At 51.8% G+C, this 20,092-nt stretch overlaps 1 protein-coding gene across 2 annotated transcripts in view; it reads left to right on the top strand.

The window, feature by feature from the left end:
* Nucleotides 1-20,092, top strand: part of NCS1 (neuronal calcium sensor 1) — a 59,928-nt gene that overhangs the window by 34,533 nt on the left and 5,303 nt on the right. For both annotated transcript variants that reach the window (XM_047768685.1, XM_047768684.1), the window contains exons 3-7: nucleotides 5,304-5,442; nucleotides 6,965-7,043; nucleotides 8,373-8,461; nucleotides 8,798-8,875; nucleotides 11,470-11,586. In XM_047768685.1, the coding sequence (XP_047624641.1) occupies nucleotides 5,304-5,442; nucleotides 6,965-7,043; nucleotides 8,373-8,461; nucleotides 8,798-8,875; nucleotides 11,470-11,568 (484 nt within the window). In that variant the 3' untranslated portion in view covers nucleotides 11,569-11,586. The remainder of the gene's footprint in view (nucleotides 1-5,303; nucleotides 5,443-6,964; nucleotides 7,044-8,372; nucleotides 8,462-8,797; nucleotides 8,876-11,469; nucleotides 11,587-20,092) is intronic.

Here is a 20,092-nt window from a genome sequence, read left to right on the forward strand (position 1 = left end):
AAACAATGAAGTTCTTTTTTTCATATGACAGAATTCTCGCATGTTCGGTGCAGCCAGCGAAACATTAAGCGCAGAGATTAGGAACAGTGACAGTCAGATCCTTCGCCTCCTCCTTTCCACTGCACGCTGGGAGCCCTTGTCTCAAGTGGGTGCCCTCCTGGGTGGCTCGTCACTCTGGACCCCAGGGCCCTCTGTCTCCTGTGGTCCCCGGAGGTTCTGGGGCTGGGCCCTGAGATCTGCAACCCTGACCTGCTGCTCACCCCCCGTTGCCAGTTTGCGGTGAGAATTGGGATAGGAGGGCGCTTTCTGGGCCTCTCCCGTCTCGCCTGCCTGACCTGTGCCAGCGACAATGTCAGGACTACTGTCCCTTCCGCCCCTGGTCAGGAATCAGGCAAAGGCGCTGAGGAAAGCAGGCCATGGAGGCTTGGGGCCTTGGCCCATGACTCGTTGCACACAGGCGGTGGCAGGGCTCCAGTTCTAAGCCTCCATTTGCTGGGCGTGCGGCTGTTCGGCATTTACGGAGCACCTGCCATGTGCCAGGCGCAGCAGTGGGCCCTGCAGGTTCGAGGTCCTTCCTGGATGGACCCTGTGGTGCCCTCATCCCACAGGCCACAGGCACAGCTGCGAGAGGGTGCGGTGAGCGTGTGGACCAGAGTGTGTTCTAGAACCTGGCTCAGTCTTGGGGGGCCAGAGGGGGCATTCCTGGGGGAGATGCATTGAAGCTGAGAAAGGCGGGGTGGAGGAGGGGAAGGAGTGGGTGGGGCAGAAGTAAGACCCTGAGCCAGGAGGGGACTCACTGGCCCTCAGCCTCAGTTTCCCCATCTGTGCAATGGGCATAAAGAGCCTCACCTTCTGGGCTTGTCCCGATGCCTGGGTGAAATGGTGCCTGCAGATCACGAAGCACCGTGCCCGGCTCTCAGCGGGTCCCCGATGGTGGCTATGATTCAGGACCCACACCCCTGCAAGGCAGACGCTGTGGAAAACCCTCCCCTCACTTTGTGGGCTGCTCCCACCCTAGACCATCTCGTCCAGTGGTTCTGCTCCATGGGGATATTGGGCACTGTCTGGAGACACTTTTTTTTCTTGGCTGTGCCCACAGCAGGCGGAAGTTCCCCAGGCCAGGGATCGAACCTGTACCACAGCAGTGATCTGAGCCACAGCAGTGACAACGCTGGATCCTTAACCTGCTGCGTAGCCAGGGAACCCCTGGAGACACTTTTGATTGTCCTAACTTGGGGTGGGGGTGTTTCTATGGGCTGGAGGCCATGAGCGCCGCTGAACACCCTGTAATGCACTGGCCAGGCCCCATCACCAAGAACCAGCCGGTCCCAGGTGTCAGCGGTACAGGTAGAAAACCCTGATTTAGTCTAAGCCACTTGTGTTGCCAGCAGGGAAACTGGGAGGCATTGCAGAGTAGGGGTTTGCTGGGGCCCTGTCACAGTGAGACAGGACGGGCCAGGACTGGAGCACAGGGCAGGCCCTGGAGCAGGCTTCCAGGCGGCAGTGCTTCTGAAGAGGGGGGGCTGCAGGAGGAGAGGGAGGGGGTCCTGTTGGAACCTGAGCCCTGGTGGAGGAGGGGGGTCAGGGGCGTGCAGTCATCTCATCTCTCTTCCTGGGACGAAATTCCTGGGTGGGAACTCGGTAATTAAGCAGTAGCTCCCTTGGGTGCCTGCCGAGGGGAGGGTGTGTGTGCCTGGGGTGAATGTCTCCGCTCAGCTGGATCGGGGGTGGGGTGGGGGGAGAGGGGGTGGGGGAGGGGCCTGGCCTGTTCCTCCGGATCCAACCATGGCAGGAAGTCCTGACCTTGGGAATGCGAGGACGTGAAGAGCAAATGAGGGGCCTGGGGCAGCTGGGGTGTCTGGGACAGACCGCCTCCTCTTTGCTCCAGGGAGATGGGGTGTCCCCCGCCTTCTGATGATGAGCAGTGGGGTTTGGCAATGCTTGGGGAGCAGGCGCTGGGCCTTACACGGCGGTGGGGGCAGTGCCACCTGGCTTGTTGGAGGGGCCGACGAAATGGGAGCAACTCTGTTTCTGCTACTGACTTGCTGTGTGACTTTGAGCCAGCCTCTCTCCCTCTCTGGGCCTCCCAGAGCCCCATCAATCCACAGAGGAGCGGGAGTCTATCAGTGGTTCTCTAAGGATCTGCACGGAGTTCTCAGGTTCTTTCCAGGGTCCCCGAGGCTCAGGAAGAAGATGCCGGACCCCTCTCTCTTTGTGGGTTCATTCATTCATTCATTCAGCTCACTGGACATTTCCTGAGCCCCGCCCCCGGGCCAGGCATCGGGCACCATGGTGTCAGGGAGTTCACTGTCAGGTGGGGGACACAGCCTGGAGGCAAACCTGATGCAGTGTGGTTCTTGCTGTGCTGGGGACAGTCAAGGGAAGGGGACAGGTCAGCAGGGCCCCCCTTGGGGGGTCTGGGCGGGTTTCCCGGGACCTGGTGGCTGAGAGGAGTAGCCAGATGAGGAGGAGGGTGATGTGTTTTGCAGGCAGAGGGACTTGCAGGTCCACAGGCTTGGAGGCCGGATGGCAGAGCAAGCTGTAGACAGTGCGACTGGGTGTGGGATGCAGGGGGGGGAGGTTGGCGAGAGGAGGCTGGGGCGACCCTTCACGATGGGCCTTGCCTGGTGGGGATGGCGCTGCTGCTAATGGCACCCAGGGGGCTGGGGCCCCGCAGTGACAGTGACAGCCTTTGCAGGGGAAACCGGACAGGCCCCCTGAAAGCTCCCCACCGAGGCAGCCTCCCTGCACCCACCTGCTGAGCCCACCGCAGGCGCTCAAAGTGCTGACAGCTCCCAGCGAGCACGCCCCGTCGAGGCAGCCCCACCTCCGTCCCACTCCACCAGGCCAGGAGTGGCTCTGGGTGCCTTTTTTTCTCCTTTTATTGTTTCTAATAATCTTTTAGACTCACTCAAGTAACACAGCCATTGTAGGGGGTGGGGGGAAGGTCTGGGGGAACATGCCAGGGGAGGGGAATGGCCCCATCCAGACCTCCAGGGCTGGCTGTGCCCCCACATAGGTCCCCTCCTCCTGCCCAGGCCCCCAGGTCTGGACTCCTCCCTGGTTCTGGGTCCTGCCTTGCTTCCTTTCTGACCTCTGACCTCAGTCACTTAGCCCCAGAATTCCCCAGACTCCTTCTTTCTGGTGCCCTGCGTGTCCCTTGCTCAGCCCAGGCCCCTGAGACGGTTCTCTGACGGGAGGGGGGACAGTGGCTTCTCCACACACTCCTTCTGTGTGGCCCTCAGTCACGGCACCACCAGCAATTCTCTGGACATGACGGGCAGCGTGGAGTCTTCTCGGGTGCCCCAGGTGGGCCCGAGGACCTTGGGGCAGGCGGGGACGTCCTTGGCAAGCCCGTGCCTCTGAGTGTCAGGCCCCGTCAGCCGTCTGCGTCAAACCCTGCCTCGGCTCCAGTCTGGGCTGCGAAGACGTGCCCATCTCCCCGTGTCGGAGCCTCCGTTTCCTCATCTTTACTTATTTATTTATTTGGTCTTTTTTTTTTTTTTTTTTTGAGGGCTGCACCTGCAGCATATGGACGTTCCCAAGCTAGCAGTTGAATTGGAGCTACAGCTGCCGACCTATGTCACAGCCACAGCAATGCCAGATCCAAGTCACGTCTGCCACCTGCATCACAGCTCACGGCAACGCTGGATCCTTAACCCACTGAGAAAGCCCAGGGATCAAACACACATCCTCACGGAATCTAGTCGGGTTCATTACCACCGAGCCACGACGGGAACTCCAGTTTCCTCATCTTTAAGATGGGCTTCATGGAGTTCCTGCTGTGGCTCAGAAGTAATGAACCCAACTGGTATCCATGAGGACGCAGGTTTGATCCCTGGCCTTGCTCAGTGGGTTAGGGATCCGGCGTTGCTGTGAGCTGCGGTGTAGGTCACAGACATGGCTTGGATCTGGCATTGCTGTGGCTGTGGCGGAGGCTGGCAGCTACAGCTCTGATTTGATCCCTGGCCTGGGAACCTCCATATGCTATAGGTGCACCCCCCCAAAAAATAAAATAAAATAAAATAAGCTTCATCGTAAGTACCTGGCTCATGGGGGCTGTTATGGGCGTTCCAGGAGAATGAGATTTGCAATGTTTCTGGCAGGGAGAGGCCCAGTGGAGGTCGTGTCTGTCCCGACTGGAATTGCCGAGCCACACGCAGGAGCCAACTTGTGGATTGATTTAAAGGAACACACCGAGGTCATAACACTAAAAATCATGACGTTGGTTATTATTATTATTATTTTGGCTTTTTTAGGGCCACACCTGTGGCATATAGAGGTTCCCAGGCGAAGGGTTGAATTGGAGCTGTAGCCGCCGGCCGACAGCAATGCTGTACCCGAGCCGCATCTGCGACCTACACCACAGCTCACGGCAACGCCGGAGCCTTAACCCCCTGAACAAGGCTGGGGATTGAACCCGTGTCCTCATGGATACCAGTTGGGTTCATTAAGTGCTGAACCATGACGGGAACTCCAACATTGATTTGTTTTTATGTCTAGCCCTGTGCCAAGGATGCTACGTCATCATCTTACCCAGTCCCCACAGGATGGGTGCAATAGCTCTTCCTGTTTATAGAGGAGGAGGGTTAGGCTCAGAGAGGCGGAGGCGCTTACCTGAGGATGCACAGCAAGCAAGTGGCAGAACCTGGCTTTGGACTTCGAAGCCCTGTTGCCCTCAGCTGGCCGGGTATCTGAGTGTCCTGTGCTGGGCACTGGGAATGCCGTGTGGACAGGTCGCACTGGAAGCCACGAGCTTGCTGGGCTGCTGTTTACACAGTTCCCTGGGAACAGAGGCAGGGGAGCGGGTGTGTGCACGCTGGGGGGTGCAGTCATGTGGGAGGAGCCAGCTGCCAGCTCCATATGGTGGCTCTGCCCACCAGCACCACCAGCATTGCCAGCCTGCCTGGCTCTGTAGTGCCGGGAGGGGCTCAGTGGAGAAGGTGGGGGAGGTGGGAGTGCCTCGTGCGAGAGAGAGCGAGGCTTCAGGGAGGCTGTTCGTGTGAGTTTGGCTTTAGTCCCCTGGGTGGAACGGGGGGCTGAGTGGCCAAGTGCCTCTTATCCTCCTGGTACAGACGAGGCTCAGAGAGGTCTAGCCACCTGTCCCAGGTCACACAGCCAGCGAGAGGCAGAGGTGGGATGAGCCCCTGCCTGTGGTGTCCAGGTCTGGGCTCCCAAGCCCGGGAGGTACTGTCTGTCTGGACAAGCATTCAGAGCCTCCTGGGTCTGGGGCCCAAGCTCTCTGCAGGTGGGCGTGATGCTGGCGTTTCTTTTACTCTCTCTCGCCTGGTCTCTACCTCCAGGTACAAAGGCTTCATCAAGGACTGCCCCAGCGGGCAGCTGGACGCGGCGGGCTTCCAGAAGATCTACAAGCAGTTCTTCCCGTTTGGAGACCCCACTAAGTTCGCCACGTTTGTTTTCAATGTCTTTGATGAAAACAAGGTGAGCTGGAGATTGATGGGCTGCACCAGCCGGAGCCTCCCCTTCCTGAGGCAGCCTGCTCCCCGGGTACCCGCAGCGTCTCCACACCCACGCGCACCTGCTGATGTTCCCTCTGCAGAAGGAACAACCACGTGTGCACTCTGACACACACACACACACACAAATGCACGCTTGCATATACAAAGATGCACACAAATGCACGTGTGCACAAACACGAACACACGTGCACTCGTGTAACACACAAATGCATGCACGTGTGTACATTGCATAAACTCACACATGTACAAGGCACCCACAGAGATACACATGTGCACACGCCTATCGTGCACAGACATGTGTGTACACACCCATGCACACATAGGTACGCCTTGACCCTTTTCTTTTTCTTTTTTTGCTTTTAGGGCTGCACCTGCGCCATATGGAGATTCCCAGGCCAGGGGTCGAATCGGAGCTACAGCTGCCGGCCTACACTAGAGCCACAGCAATGCGGGATCCGAGCCGCGTCTGCAACCTATACCACAGCTCATGGCAACGCCGGATCCTTAACCCACGGAGCAAGGCCGGGGATCGAACCCACATCCTCATGGATACTAGTTGGGTTTGTTACCACTGAGCCACCACGGGAACTCCTTGACTCTTTTCTTACAAAGCGCAAGAGGCAAATGTCTTCAGGAATGATGACAGGATTTGTAATCATAACTTATATTTACTGAACATTTTCTATGTACTAAGGCCTTTATGTGGATTGTTTGTGGCGAGACCTTAACAAGCAACTACCTGTAAAGGATGCCTTTTAAATGCCCCCATTTTGCAGATGAGGAAACTGAGAATCCCATAATGTGGCATCGTTGATGCCCGAGCATCGTGTTTTCGAGGCTTGTCTGGGTCGGAGTCTGTCCCCTCCTGATGACAGATGCCCTGATGGGTGGCAGATCCACCGCTGAGGCATCCGTGGTGCTCCGGCCTCGGTCCCACACCAGCGTTTTTCCTGGCTCCCTGGTGTTCACGGTGGACTTAGTGTAACTTGTGTCTACACTCCGTGTTGTTGGGCGTGTGGGTTGTTTCTACTCGGTCATGCCCTGGCTTTCTCCGCAGGTGGCCCCTGCTGACGGCCACCCTGCCTGGCCCTGGGAAGAGCTCTGTCCTCTCCAAGCCTCAGTTTCCTTATTGGCAAAACAAATAGGATCGGACAGTCCAGAGCCCCGCCTTCTAAAGCCTCTGTGCCTGTGGTTCAAGGCCAGGGGTCTGAGAGAGGGGATTCTGGGCGGCTCCTGCCCAAAGAGGGTCACGGGCGCTGGGGGTGCCTCTTCCTCCCGCCAGATGTGGAGTCAAGCTCTCCCTCTGGCCTTACCCTGTCCCTCCTGCCTGGTCGGTCCCATTTCTGGCCCTCCCCTCCCCCTCCTTCCCCATCCCTCACCCCTGCATCTGCTTAGCTACCTGCTTCTGCCCATCACCACCTGCCCAAGGTGTGTCCTGACCAGGCAGCTCAGCATTTACCCCCATCCCTCTCTCCCTGCCGCAGGACGGGCGGATTGAGTTCTCCGAGTTCATCCAGGCGCTGTCGGTGACCTCGAGGGGAACCCTGGACGAGAAGCTGCGGTGTAAGTCCTGCCCGCTGGGCTCTGTCGGGCGGCTGCTGGGTTGTCCGGGGCTGGAGGGAGGCCAAATCCCTGGGCCAGGCCGTCTGTCCAGGACTGAGGGTGGCACAGACGTCCTGCCCTTCCAGGTCGGAGGTGGTTTCCTGGAGGCGGCCAGGCGGGTGGACAGATGGGGCAGGAGCACAGGGCATTCTCGAAGGTGCACCTGGCGCCGGGCAGCGTGCGGTTCAGACCCAGTTCCAGGGCTGGATCCAGCACTCGGGAGGCTGTTTGGATGACTGACGGCGTGTGTCCATTTACTGGTTCACCTAACAGTTATTGACCAAACGTGGCCTCATGTCTGTGCTGGGCTGGAGGCCCGGAATCCACAGGTGTATGAGATCGAGGGGCACCTGCCCTCGTGGCTGTTCCTCTAGCTCAGGGACATTATCCAAAAGAGCCCATAAAACTGCAGCTGGGGCTGGAAGAGGGAGGTGTGAGCCGATCAGAGAAGAACTGACCCTGTTATGAGTCGGGAGCCGAGCTGGGAAGGGTGAAGCTGGCAGTGGGTCGGGGGGCGGGAAGAGGGTTCCAGGCAGGGGATCAGCATGTGCGAGGCCTGAGGAGGGTCGAAAGAAGGCTGCTGGGGGAGAGGGTGCACCCGTGCTGGTGCGAGAGGGGATCTAGCAGGAAGATGAAAGCAGCTGGGCCGGGATTCACTTCCCACTGAGACAACTTCACCGCATTGCATCGGCACCGAGAAAGCACTGCAATTTCTTTCTTTCTCTTTTTAGGAATAAAAGAGGATTTTATTTATGCAAAAGCTCCTCCCCCCTCCCTAGGCATATTATTTTCTTTTCCAAGTTGACCCTAGCTGGATCCAGCATAGTTGTGGAAAGGGGGTGGGCCGAGAGGAGGCAGAGGCAGGGGTGGGGGAAGGAGAGGGGTGGCTTTAGGGCTGCTCCTGGGCTCCCTTCTGTCTCTCAGCATCAGCCTCTGAGGCCTCAGCTCTTTCAGACCCAGCCCCTTCGGTTTATATTTTGGCTGTGCCTGCGGCCTATGAAAGTTCCCGGGCCAGGGATCGAACCTGCACCACAGCAGGGACCAAAGCTGCTGCAGTGACAAGGCCAGATCCTTAACCTGCTGCACCACAAGAGAGCTCTGCCCCATTCTTTTTACATTTACGCTTTTTTAGTAACTAGGTGAAATGGTGTGTGTGTGTGTGTGTGTGTGTCCCCTGTCTGTCTTGGCGGGATGAGTAACGGGGCTGTTGGCGGGGTGCCGAGGGGAGGGGGAGCGGCCGCCATCCCATCCCCAGATCAGGGCTCACTCGCCCTGGCTGCTTGATTGCAGGGGCCTTCAAGCTCTACGACTTGGATAACGACGGCTACATCACCAGGAACGAGATGCTGGACATTGTGGATGCCATTTACCAGATGGTGGTGAGAGGCCTGGGCCCTGGGGGCAGCAGCAGGGCATCAAACTCAGCGATTGGGCCTGGCCCAGAGGAGGCATCCCCACACGGCCGCCCTCCTGCCTGGGGTGGGAGCTGGCAAGTGAGGGTCACTGCCTGGGGTTGCTCTGTGCCTCGTGGGGGGAGGGCGGGGGCTGCTGACGGGGCTGGTCCAGAGCAGAGGGCGGATGGGGGCACGGCGGGGAGTGGGAGGGAGACGCAGTCTTCACCCGGAACCAGTTCAGGGCTGGGGGGCGTGGTTGGGGGCCAAGGGCCCAGGGGGCCGAGGGCCAGGAGCCGGCCCCACCTCGCCTGTCCCCGACAGGGGAACACCGTGGAGCTGCCAGAGGAAGAGAACACCCCCGAGAAGAGGGTGGACCGGATCTTTGCCATGATGGACAAGGTGAGACCCCCGGTGTGATGGCCACCGGTCCGGCCCGCAGACAGGCAGGGTTTTAAGTCAGTTCGTCCAAGGCTTTTTCCTTGATGAACTCAGCTTCTTAACCTTTTCCGTTTTTGCCACAGACCCCTTTGACATTCTGGAGAAGCTGTCTCAGAATGTTTTTAAGTGCATCAGATAACATTCATAGGGTCCAAAAGAAAGCTATTTTGGAAGAGACCTATCAAATTTTTTTGGCCACACCTGTGGCATGTGAAAGTTCCCGGGCCTGGGATTGAACCGGTACCATAGCAGTGACCTGAACTGCTGCAGTGACACCACCAGATCCTTAACCTTCTGTGCCACAAGAGAATGCCTCAAAATATTTTTTAAAAAGTATTTGTGATGTGGTTTTATATGAGCTGCTGCTGCTGCTTTTTTTTTCTTTTGTCTTTTTAGGGCCGCATCCGCGGCATGTGGAGGTTCCCAGGCTAGGGGTCTAATCGGAGCTGTAGCTGCCAGCCTACACCACAGCCACAGAAACAAGGGATCCGAGCCACATCTGCGACCTGCACCACAGCTCACGGCAACGCTGGATCCTTAACCCACTGAGCGAGGCCAGGGATCGAACCCACAACCTCATGGTTCCTAGTCAGATTCGTTAACCACTGAGCCACAATGGTGGCTGAGAAGGTTGAGTGGTGGGTTTAACCAGCCCGAATTTCAAAGTGCTGATCTGTCTTCTTGATGCTTTGCAGCAGCTGTGATGTGTTACAAAAATGCTGTGATCTCCACAGCTGACAAAGTCACAGGTACTTCTGGTTCCATGGGGAATCGTCACCTAGATTCATTATTGAAGGAAGCGCTAAATTTCAGTTAGATGTTAGTGAAAAGAAAGACCTCCTTTTTCCCTATTTTAGTTCACAGACCTGCTGAATTCTATCCAAAGACCCCAGGTTAAGAAAGCCTTCTTTTTTTTTTTTTTTTGTCTTTTGTCTTTTTAGGGCTGCACCCACGGCTTATGGAGGTTCCTAGACGAGGGGTCGAATCGGAGCTATAGCTGCCAGCCTACACCGCAGCAAGAGCAACGTGGGCTCTGAGCCGCATCTTCAACCTACACCACAGCTCATGGCAACGCTGGGTCCTTAATCCACTGAGCAAGGCCAGGGATCGAACCTTCAGCCTCATGGATACTAGTCTGTTTCATTAACCACTGAGCCATGACGGGAACTCTAAGAAAGCCTTCTTTCTAAACGCCAGATCCTCAACCCACTGGGCAAGGCCAGGGATCGAACCCACAACCTCATCGTTCTTAGTCGGATTCGTTAACCGCTGAGCCACGATGGGAACTCCCTCTATCAAACTTTTTTAAAAACCTGAAATCACTTTGTTTGAAGTGGGAATTTGATATTCGGATGGTAAGGAAGCCTGGTATTGCTTGCCTTAATTAAGTAAAAGAACACAAATGAGAGTGACCTTGGGTTTATTATGACATGCTGGCTGGGTACAGGTGCTTGCCCTGGAAGCTATGAGCCTGAAGCCTTACTTTCTTACTTGAAAAAAAAGATGAGATCAGCCCATGTCAGAAACACGCAGGCTCAGACGGCACTGAGCTCCTGGTCAGAATCAACAGGTGTGTCCACAGAGTGTGCAGCAAAGAACATGAACTTTGCCGCGGAGTCGGCGGGGTTGTTCAAAGGTTTTAACACCCAAAGTGTGAAATCTACCCCCGCCCCCAATTCAGACCTCCCTTGTTTTAGGAAGCAAAGCCCACGCTGGAGTCAGACCGGGTCCAAAGCTGGCTTCCCCCGTTAGCAGCCAGGGAACCCTGGGTAGGTGACCGAGCCTCGGCATCCTCCCCTCTAAAAGGGTGATAGGAGCGGTCCCTCTCCTTGATGGCTCTGAGGACCCCGGAGAGCAGGCATCCTTGGTGGCGAGCGGGGCACGCGGCGTCGACACTGTTGTTGGAACCCTCGTCACTCTCTCCGTCTCTGGGGGCTGGACGTGGGGTCGGTGGTCTCCAAGGCCTTTTTCTTTTGCACTCATGGGTTTCCTTGCAAGATGCTTCAGGGGACGGGACGCTGGCCCAAACCCTTTCCTCCCACAGGAGACCCACTAAAGCCCCTCTACATGGCTTCCGTCCAGCCTGCTAGCCAGTCTCCCGGGGTGCAGGGTCGCGTGCTCCAGGAACGGCTTAAATGCCCTTCCAAAGGTGACCCCGGAGACGTGCATCGGGCTCTCGGCCCTGTGGGATTAACCACCCTTTCAGGGGATGAACAGCAGTGATGGGGCGATTCCGGTCTGCCAAGCACTGTGCACAGCTTGAGCTCAAGGAGTGCTCGCCCCCGTGCCCTGAAGAAGCCGTGCCACTTTGTGCAATCCCCAGATGAGGAAAGCAGGGCCCAGAGAGGTGGGTGGCGTGGCCAAGGTCACCCAGGCTGCATGGGCCCGGGTCTGTCCACGTCTGACTCCTCTCCCCTGGTGAAGGGCGTTGCCTCCTGCCTGACCACACCCTGGGGATGCTTGCTTGGGACCAGCCCTGGGCTGGGCTTGAGGAGGGAGCATCCAGGGCCCAGGCCCCTGTCCCTTCACCTCCAGCCCCCTCTCTCTGCTTGCAGAACGCCGACGGGAAGCTGACGCTGCAGGAGTTCCAGGAAGGCTCCAAGGCAGACCCGTCCATCGTGCAGGCGTTGTCCCTCTATGACGGGCTGGTATAGTCCAAGGCCCAGAGTGGGGTGAGTGGAAGGGGGTGTGGGGTGTGTTGGGGGTGCTGGGGGCAAACCCAGCCACAGGACACCTAGGGTTTCCTGGGGGTGCTTGGGGGTCTGCCCAGTTGGAGCATCTATAGTAGGGAGAGACTAGGAGGCAGGGTCTTCAGATCAGCCAGGGCTCCTCTGTTTTTGTCATTTGAATGGTACCCAGCTTCGGGAGTTCCCTCGTGGCTCAGTGGGTTAAGGATCTGGCATTGTCACTGCTGTGGCTTTGGTTACAGCCTTGGTGCAGGTTCGACCCCTGGCCCAGGAATTTCTGCATGCCTTGGGCTGCAGCCAAAATAATAATAATATACTCTTCTTTGATCTTTTTTTTTTTTTTTTTGGCTGCCTGCACAGCATGTGGAAGTTCCCAGGCCAGGGATCGAACCCACGTCACAACTGTGACCATGCTGGATCCTTAACCTGCTGAGCCCGCAGGAAACTCCTCATAGACCCAGATTCAGCCTGAGAGTTGACTTGAAAACCCATTGAAAATCACAGTTCTCGGCCAGGGCCAGGGTCCTGGGCAAAGAGGGCTTTCTCCTTCCTCCCTCCTCTGTCTGGGTGGCTGAAGACCTCAGCTCCTGGCTCTCTTGCTCAGTAGCTCAAACGGAGTTTCTTGTCTCACCCACTTGGATCTGCTGGATGATAACACGCCCACAGAGGCGTCTGTCTGCTGGCAGACAACTAACCCCTGGGGTCCTGTCCAGCTAGAAACACTGTCGTAGGTGTCTTGTGGTGGATGAATGATGCTTTCTGCTGATTTATATCTAAGAGGAGAACTGCTGGGATGTAGGATACGTGTATGTTTAACTTTAGAGATACTACCAGACCGTCTTCCAACGTGGTGGTACCATCTCCAACTCCCACTCATGTCCTGTGAGTCCGCCAATTGCTCCACAACCTTGCCAACAATGTTGGATGGTCTGTCTTTTAAAATTTCAGCCATCTGGGTGGGCGTGTGGGAATAGCTTGTGGTCACCTTAATTTGCATTTCTCTGATGATCGCGGAGGTCGGGCCCCTTGGCGCCTGCGCATCCCTCATTTTACCGTCATCTTTTGGGCAGCGCTGTCTTAGTTAAATCTGTTGCTCTGTACTGTGGTACTGCAGTGCAGCAGCTGAGAAGAACAAACATCGGGAATGTGGGTACAGCTTTACTGGGAGCCTTTGACTTAAGGTCTCCCATGAGGATGCTGTCAAGCTGTCAGGAGGGTGACCGACCACCCCAGTTTGTCCAGGACTGTCCTGGATTTAGCGCTGCAAGTCCCATGTCCTGGGAAACCCCTCCGTCTCAGGTAAACTGGGACAGTAATGGTCAGCTGTTGGCCAGGGCTGCAGTCTCATCTGAAGTCTCGGCTGGTGCTGATCCCCTTCTAAGCGCACTCGTTTGCTGTGGCAGCCTTGCCATGTGGCCTGCTGCACAGGGCTGCCCAGCAAGCTTCCCCCAGGGTGAGCTTCCTAGGAGGGAGGGAGAGAGAGAGAACCCAGAATGAAAGCACAGTCTTTTTATAACCTAATCTTGGGACGCAGCATCTCATCACTTCTTTTTCAAGAATGCCTTGGTTACTTCAGGCGATTTGCATTTCTATATATGTTTTAGAAACGACTTATAAATGTCTCCACACACACACACACACACACACACACACACACACACACACACACAAGCTGAGGATTTGATTGGGATTGAGTTGAATCTACAGTTCAGTTTGGGGGAGAATTTTGGCATCTTTATAACATTGACTCTTCCAGTCCATGAACATGGTATATCTCTGTTTATTTCAGTCTCTAAAATTTTTTTCTGTATAACATTTTGCCGTTTTTGGCTAAAAGGTCTTTCACATCTTTTAGTAGGTTTATTTCTAGGTATTTGATGGTTTTGATGGTATTTTAAATAGTAATTTTACAGTTATGTTTTCTGTTTGTTTTCTGGTTTATCTAAATTCAATCTTATTTTTTTTTTAAATTGATCATATGGCTATGGTCTTGCAAACATCATTTATTTAATCTAAGGGTTTGCCTTTGATTCTTTTGGGTTTTCTGTGTTTTATTTCTTCCTTTCCTATACCTCTGCCTTTTGTTCCTTTTTCCTGCTTCCTTGCCCTAGTTGGGCTCTCCAGTTGCATAGGAGTAATGAAGGTGAGCATTCTTGTCTCACTCTGGATTGTGGGGGGAAGCTTTCAATAATTTACCATTAGTTAGGATGTTCACTATAAGTCTTTTGTAGATAGATTTTTATCAGATTTAGGAAGTTTCCTTCTTTTCTAGTTTGCTAGTTACAGTTTTTAAAAGTCATGAATGATTTTGAATTTTATCAAAAACACTTTCTGCATTCATCAAAGTGTTTATATGGCTCCCCCCCCCCCGCTTTTTTGTTGTTAGTAAGTTACACTGATTGCTTTTTCATTCGAAGCTACCCATGATGTGGTCTTAGGTATCATCAGATTTGATTTGCTGATATTTTGCTTAGGAAGGCTGTCCTGAAGCGTCTAGTGTTGCTCGTATTTTACACAAGGCATCCTTTTTCATGGAAGAGACATTAGAAGACATGTTTAAAAAGAAAACCTCAAATAAGAAGTTTATTTTTTAAAAAACCTTCTTATATAACCCAGAAATAACCACTGTGAACATTTTGTGTCCAGAGTGATTCAGAAAGAATTGAACACTTACAAAAACTTAATACTCAGTAACTAGGTCACATAGGAACATATAATCAAACCAAATTGTAAGGGAACTGTGACAGTTATTTCTATAATCTTAGAAATGCTCGGTTTGCAGCTCTGGGTCCCATGGTGCATACTGATCCATTGTCTAATTTTTCAGAGCCCCCTTTTGTGAATTAGCAGCAGTAGCCTCATTGGCAACTGTCATATGACAGCTGCTTTATTTCCTCCAGGCGATGGAAAAGTGGTTCAAACATAGGCTCTTGATGTCTCCCCCCAAGGAAAACTCATATGGTGTAATTCATCCCTTTAAAGGGTGTGATTATTTTTGAATCACCCTATTTGTTTTTGTCTCACAGTTTCCTATGATTATATTTGTGTTTCTTCAGCAGCAGTGAATTCATAACCATACGTTGTTTTTTTTTTTTTTTTTTAAATGAACAACTTATAGGAAACATTTGTTTTTCCTTTTGGAGACACAGCACTACAAGAGATTTTTAACACGTTCTACCCAGCTTGGCTTAACGTTCATATGCTGTTGTGTCCACACCGGATTTCCTTAGCACAATTTATGTAGACGTATAGCTTACCCTTGCCAGCAACACGTAGGCCAAGAGGGTGCAACATCATTTCCATGACAAGCTTTTCAGGGTGACAAGATCCCCTTTTCTATCACTCTTGCCGAAAATTGCCATCCTCTTTTTCTCAGACGTCCCTAAAGCCTGCCTGATGGTAATTATATCCAGTTTGTGTTCCATTGTTTTTGTGATTTATTTGCCTTCTTGGATTCCTCATGTATCGTAATTCTTAGATAAATTGCTGTTATATAATTCACGGAATTATTCAGGAACTGAGATCATGCATATTTTCTGCATCACTAAATGTTGTTTGAGATCATCATTTTTAACAGCTGCATGGTATTCCATTTATGGCTGGGCCATCACTTAACCAGTCTTGTAGTGTGGGGCACTTTGGTTGTTGGAAACTTGAGGGTGTATTAAAACAATTTTTATGATGGAAAGAGTGTCATGCAATAGTAGAGAGAATGTGTAACTCTCTGTACCCAACACCTAACTTCAGAAACACCAACTCACAGCAGTCTTGTACCCTCTATACCCTCCCCCACACACCACCCACACTGGGTTGTTTTGAAGCAAATTCAAGACATCGTATCATTTCATATACCAATATTTCAAAACGTATTTCTAAAAGATAACGATTTGGAGTTCCCTGGTTACTCAGCAGGTTAAGGATTCAGTATCATCGCTGCTGTGGCACAGGTTGGATCCCTGACCTGGGAACTCCCACATGCCACAGGCTGTGGCCAAAAAAATCATCAATAATTCCGTAATAAACTCGCATCAGCATTTGATAGTCCAGTTACCGATTGTCTAATAATTTTTTTCACTTTGTTTACTGGAAGCAGAATCTGAATAAAGTCCATGGACGGCAATCGGTTGATAGATCTCTTTCTTTAAAAGTTATTTGATTGAAGTAGAATCGATTTGCAATGTCGGGTTAGTTTCTGCTGAACAGCAAAGTGATTCAGTTGTGTGTGTGTGTGTATGTATATATATATATTTTTTCATATTTTTCCATTATGGTTTGTCAGAGGATATTGAATATAGTTCCCTGTGCTATATATACAGTAGGACCTTGCTGTTTATCCATTTATATGTAATAGTTTACATCTGCTGATCCCAAACTCCCACTCCGTCGCTTCCCTACCCTCTTGGCAGCCACAAGTCTGTTCCGTCTATCTGTGCGTCTGCTTCTGTTTCATAGGTAAGTTCATCTGCGTCATATTTTAGATTCCATACATAAGTGATACCATATGGTATTTGTCTTCCTTTTTCTGAATTCATTTAGTAGGATAATCTCTAGCCCCGTCTATGCTGCTGTAAAGGGCATTATTTCATTCTTATGGCTGAGTAATATTCCATTGAATAACAGTATATATATATATCCCATGTCTTTACCTGTTCATCTGGCTTTTTTGTTTTTTGTTTTTCTTTTTAGGGCCACACCTGCAACATACGGAAATTCCCAGCCTAGGGGTCAAAGCAGAGCTGCAGCTGAGGTCTATGCCACAGCCACAGCAAGGCCAGATCCAAGCCGCATCCATGACTTTCATCGCACTTGCGGCAATGCCGGATCCTTAACCCACGGAGCGAGGCCAGGGATCAAACCCTCATCCTCATGGATATTAGTTGGGTTCTTAACCCGCTGAGCCACAGCGAGAACTCCTGTCTGTTCATCCGCTGATGAGCATTGAGGTTGCTTCCATGTCTTGGCGATTGTAAGCAGTGCTGCTGTGAACACGGGGGTGCACGGAGCTTCTCGAATTATAGTTTTGTCCGGTTATATGCCCAGGAGTGGGATCAGGGGGTCATATGACAACACTATTTTTGGTATTTTGAGGAATCCCCGTACTGTTTCCATTCTGCACCTGATAGGTGTCTTAGGCTTATTTTAATCGATACCTTTTCTCCTTCCCTTTCCTTCTTGTTGTTTGTAGACAAGCGCATTCTGCAGAGTCCCCCCAGTCTGGGATTTGCTGCTGGGCCCCAGGGTCGTGTTAACAGGCTCTCTGTTCCCTGTTCTCTGGAAATGGCAGTTGGTCTGCAGGCTGGCCCGGGGTTGTGTTTGGTCCCCTTTCCACCGGCTGCACCTGACGTTGGTAAAGTCAGCAGTATTGCTGATCGCTGCCCGCATCCATTCATTGCTTACGAGATGTGACCTGCGGATATCCGAATAGTTTTTCCTTCCTTTTGGTGGGATTACTTCTACAAAGGGAAACTTCCTCTCATCAGCTGCTTGGTTACCTCGAGGCTTAGGGGGGTTTTTTTGGTTTGTTTTTTGTTTTAAAATAGATATCCTTTTTTCCCTTCTTCTTCTTCTTTTTTTTTTTTTTTTGTCTTTTTAGGGTCGCACCCTCAGCATATGGAAGTTCCCAAGCTAGGGGTTAAATCAGAGCTGTAGTTGCTGGCCTACACCCCAGCTCACAGCAACGCCAGATCATGAACCCACTGAGCAAGGCCAGGGATTGAACCTGCATCCTCACCGTTACTAGTTGGGTTTGTTACCGCTGAGCTGCGATGGGAACTCCAAAATAGACATTCTTTAGAATAATTTAATTTATTTTATTTTTTATTTTTGTGTGTGTGCTTTTTAGGGCTGCACCCGTGGCATATAGAGGTTCCCAGGTGAGGGGTTGAATCAGAGCGAGAACTGCCAGCCTACATCAAACCACAGCAAGGCAGGATCCGAGCCGTGTCTGCAACCTACACACCTCACGGCAAAGCCAGATCCCTAACCCACTGAGCGAGGCCATGGGTCAGACCTGCAACCTCAGGATTACTAGTGGGATTTGCTTCTGCTGCGCCACAACAGGAACTCCAGAAAGTTTTTTTTTTTTTAATTAAAGTATAGTTAATTTACAATGTTGTGCCAATTTCTTTTTTTTTTTTAATTTTTTATTATAGTTGACTTACAATGTTCTGTCAGTTTCTGTAGGACAGCAGAATGACCCAGTGACCCAATATATACGTTCTTTTTCTCAGATCATCTCCCAAGAGATCAGACCCGGTTCCCTGTGCTGTACAGCAGGACCCCGTTACCAATCCATTCTCAGTGTACTAGTCTGTCTCTACAAACCCTGGGTTTCCATCCGTCCTCCCCTCCTCCTCGGCAACCACAAGTCTGTTCTCCATGCCTGTGAGTCTGTTTCTGTTCTGTCGATAGGTTCGTGCGGGCCCTATTTTGGCTTCTGCATCTAAGTGATATCATATGGTATCTGCCCTTCTCTTTCTGACTGGCTTCTCTTCGTATGAACCTCCCTAGTTGTATCCCTGTTGCTGCAGGTGGCATTATCTCATTCTTTGTATGGCTGAGTAGTATTCCATTTCATATATATGTACCACGTCTTCATGCATTCATCTGTCTATGGACATTTAGGTTGTGTCCATGTCTTGGCTATTGTGAGTGGTGCTGCCGTGACCAGAGGGGTGTCCTGCCTCTTTTGAATTGTAGACTTGTCTGGATATATGCTGAGGAAGGCAGGATGAATACTTGATTCTTTATCGGTTTTCAAAATGATTTGAATTTCTAACATCCTCGAGAGGTGACTGGTGAAGTTTTTTTTTTTTTAAAAATAGGTGTAATCATTGATTTATGGATTTCAGTTCATTGGATGAGTTTCATCATATTTGCACGTGTTGTTTTTTTTGTTTGGTTTGTTTGTTTCTTTCTTTTTTCTGCTCTTTAGGGCCACTCCCTTGGCATAGGGAGGTTCCCAGGCTAGGGGTTGAATCGGAGCTACAGCTGCCAGCCCATGCCACAGCCACAGCAACGCGGGATCCGAGCCACATCTGCGACCTACACCACAGTCTCGGCATCGCCGGATCCTTAACCCACGGAGCGAGGCCAGGGATCGAACGCAACCTCATGGTTCCTAGTTGGATTCGTTAACCACTGAGCCAGGACGGGAACTCCGAAAGTGGCCCCTTTGGATCAGATACCTGCACATGTGCAGTGGGGAGCAGGGACTTTCAGTTTAAACAGAGGGGCGGAGCAGTTTATGGGAAGGACCGCGGATGGTACAGACAGTAACAAACATGACTGTCCCCCGTACTGCTGCTTAAAAAAAAATGTATTCAAGTGAAATTCACATAACATAAAATTAACCTTTTATTTTATTTTATTTTTTAGGACCACGCCTGTGGCGTACGGAAGTTCCCAGGCTAGGGGTCGAATCAGAGCTGCAGCTGTCGGCCTACGCCAGCCACAGCAACACGGGATCTTTAACCCACTGAGCAAGGTCAGGGATTGAACCCGAAACCTCATGGATACTCGTCAGATTTATTTCCTCTGCGCCACAATGGGAACTCTCCCTAAAGTTAACCATTTTAGATGTTCCCTGGTGGCACAGTGGGTTAACTGTTCATCATTGCTGTGATGCGGTTCGATTCCTGGTCCAGGAACTTCTGCATGCCACGGGTGTCCCTGCAGCCCCCAAAAGTTAATTGTTTTAAAGTGAACAATTCAGTGGCATTTCAGAGTTCCTCTTGGGAGGTTAAGATCCCGACAGAATATCTGTGAGGATGCAGGTTCGATCCCTGGCCTCGCTTAGTGGGTTAAGCATCTGGCATTGCCACGAGCTACAGCATAGGTTGCAGATGTGGCTTCGAGTTGACCCTTAGCCCCGGAGCTTCCGTGTGCCATGGGTGCTGCCCTAAAAAGAAAAAAAAAAAAACCAAGCCAAACCAAACCAACAGTGGCATTTAGTCCATTCACAATATTGTACAACCACTATCTCTATCCAGGTCTAGAACATTTGCCTCACTCCAAGGTAAAACTCCGTATCGGTTAAGCATTCCTTTCCCCAACCCCTGCCCCCACAACAAGCTTCTGGCAACTATAATTTGCTTCCTGCCTCTATTCTGGAAGTTTCATACAAATGGAATTATATAGTATGTGACCTTTTGTGTCTGGCTTCTTTCACTTAGCCTCATGTGTCAAGTTTCATCCTTGTTGTGGCATGTGTCAGTACTCCATTCCTTTTCATGGCTTAGTAGTATTCCATTGCATGGATAGATCCCATTTTGCTTATCCAGTCATCCATGGAAGGACCTCTGAGTTGTTCACACTTTTTGGCAGTTGTGAGTAATGGTGCTTTGTACATCGGCGTACATGGATTTGAGGATCTATTTTCAACTTTTTAGGGCACATACCTAGCAGTGAAATTGCTGGGTCATATAGTAACTGTGTTTAATTTTTTTGAGGAACTGCCAAACTTTTCCACAGGAGCTGTATCATTTTACAT

The sequence above is a fragment of the Phacochoerus africanus genome, chromosome 2 (genome assembly GCF_016906955.1).
Source record: "Phacochoerus africanus isolate WHEZ1 chromosome 2, ROS_Pafr_v1, whole genome shotgun sequence".
NCBI lineage: Eukaryota > Metazoa > Chordata > Mammalia > Artiodactyla > Suidae > Phacochoerus > Phacochoerus africanus.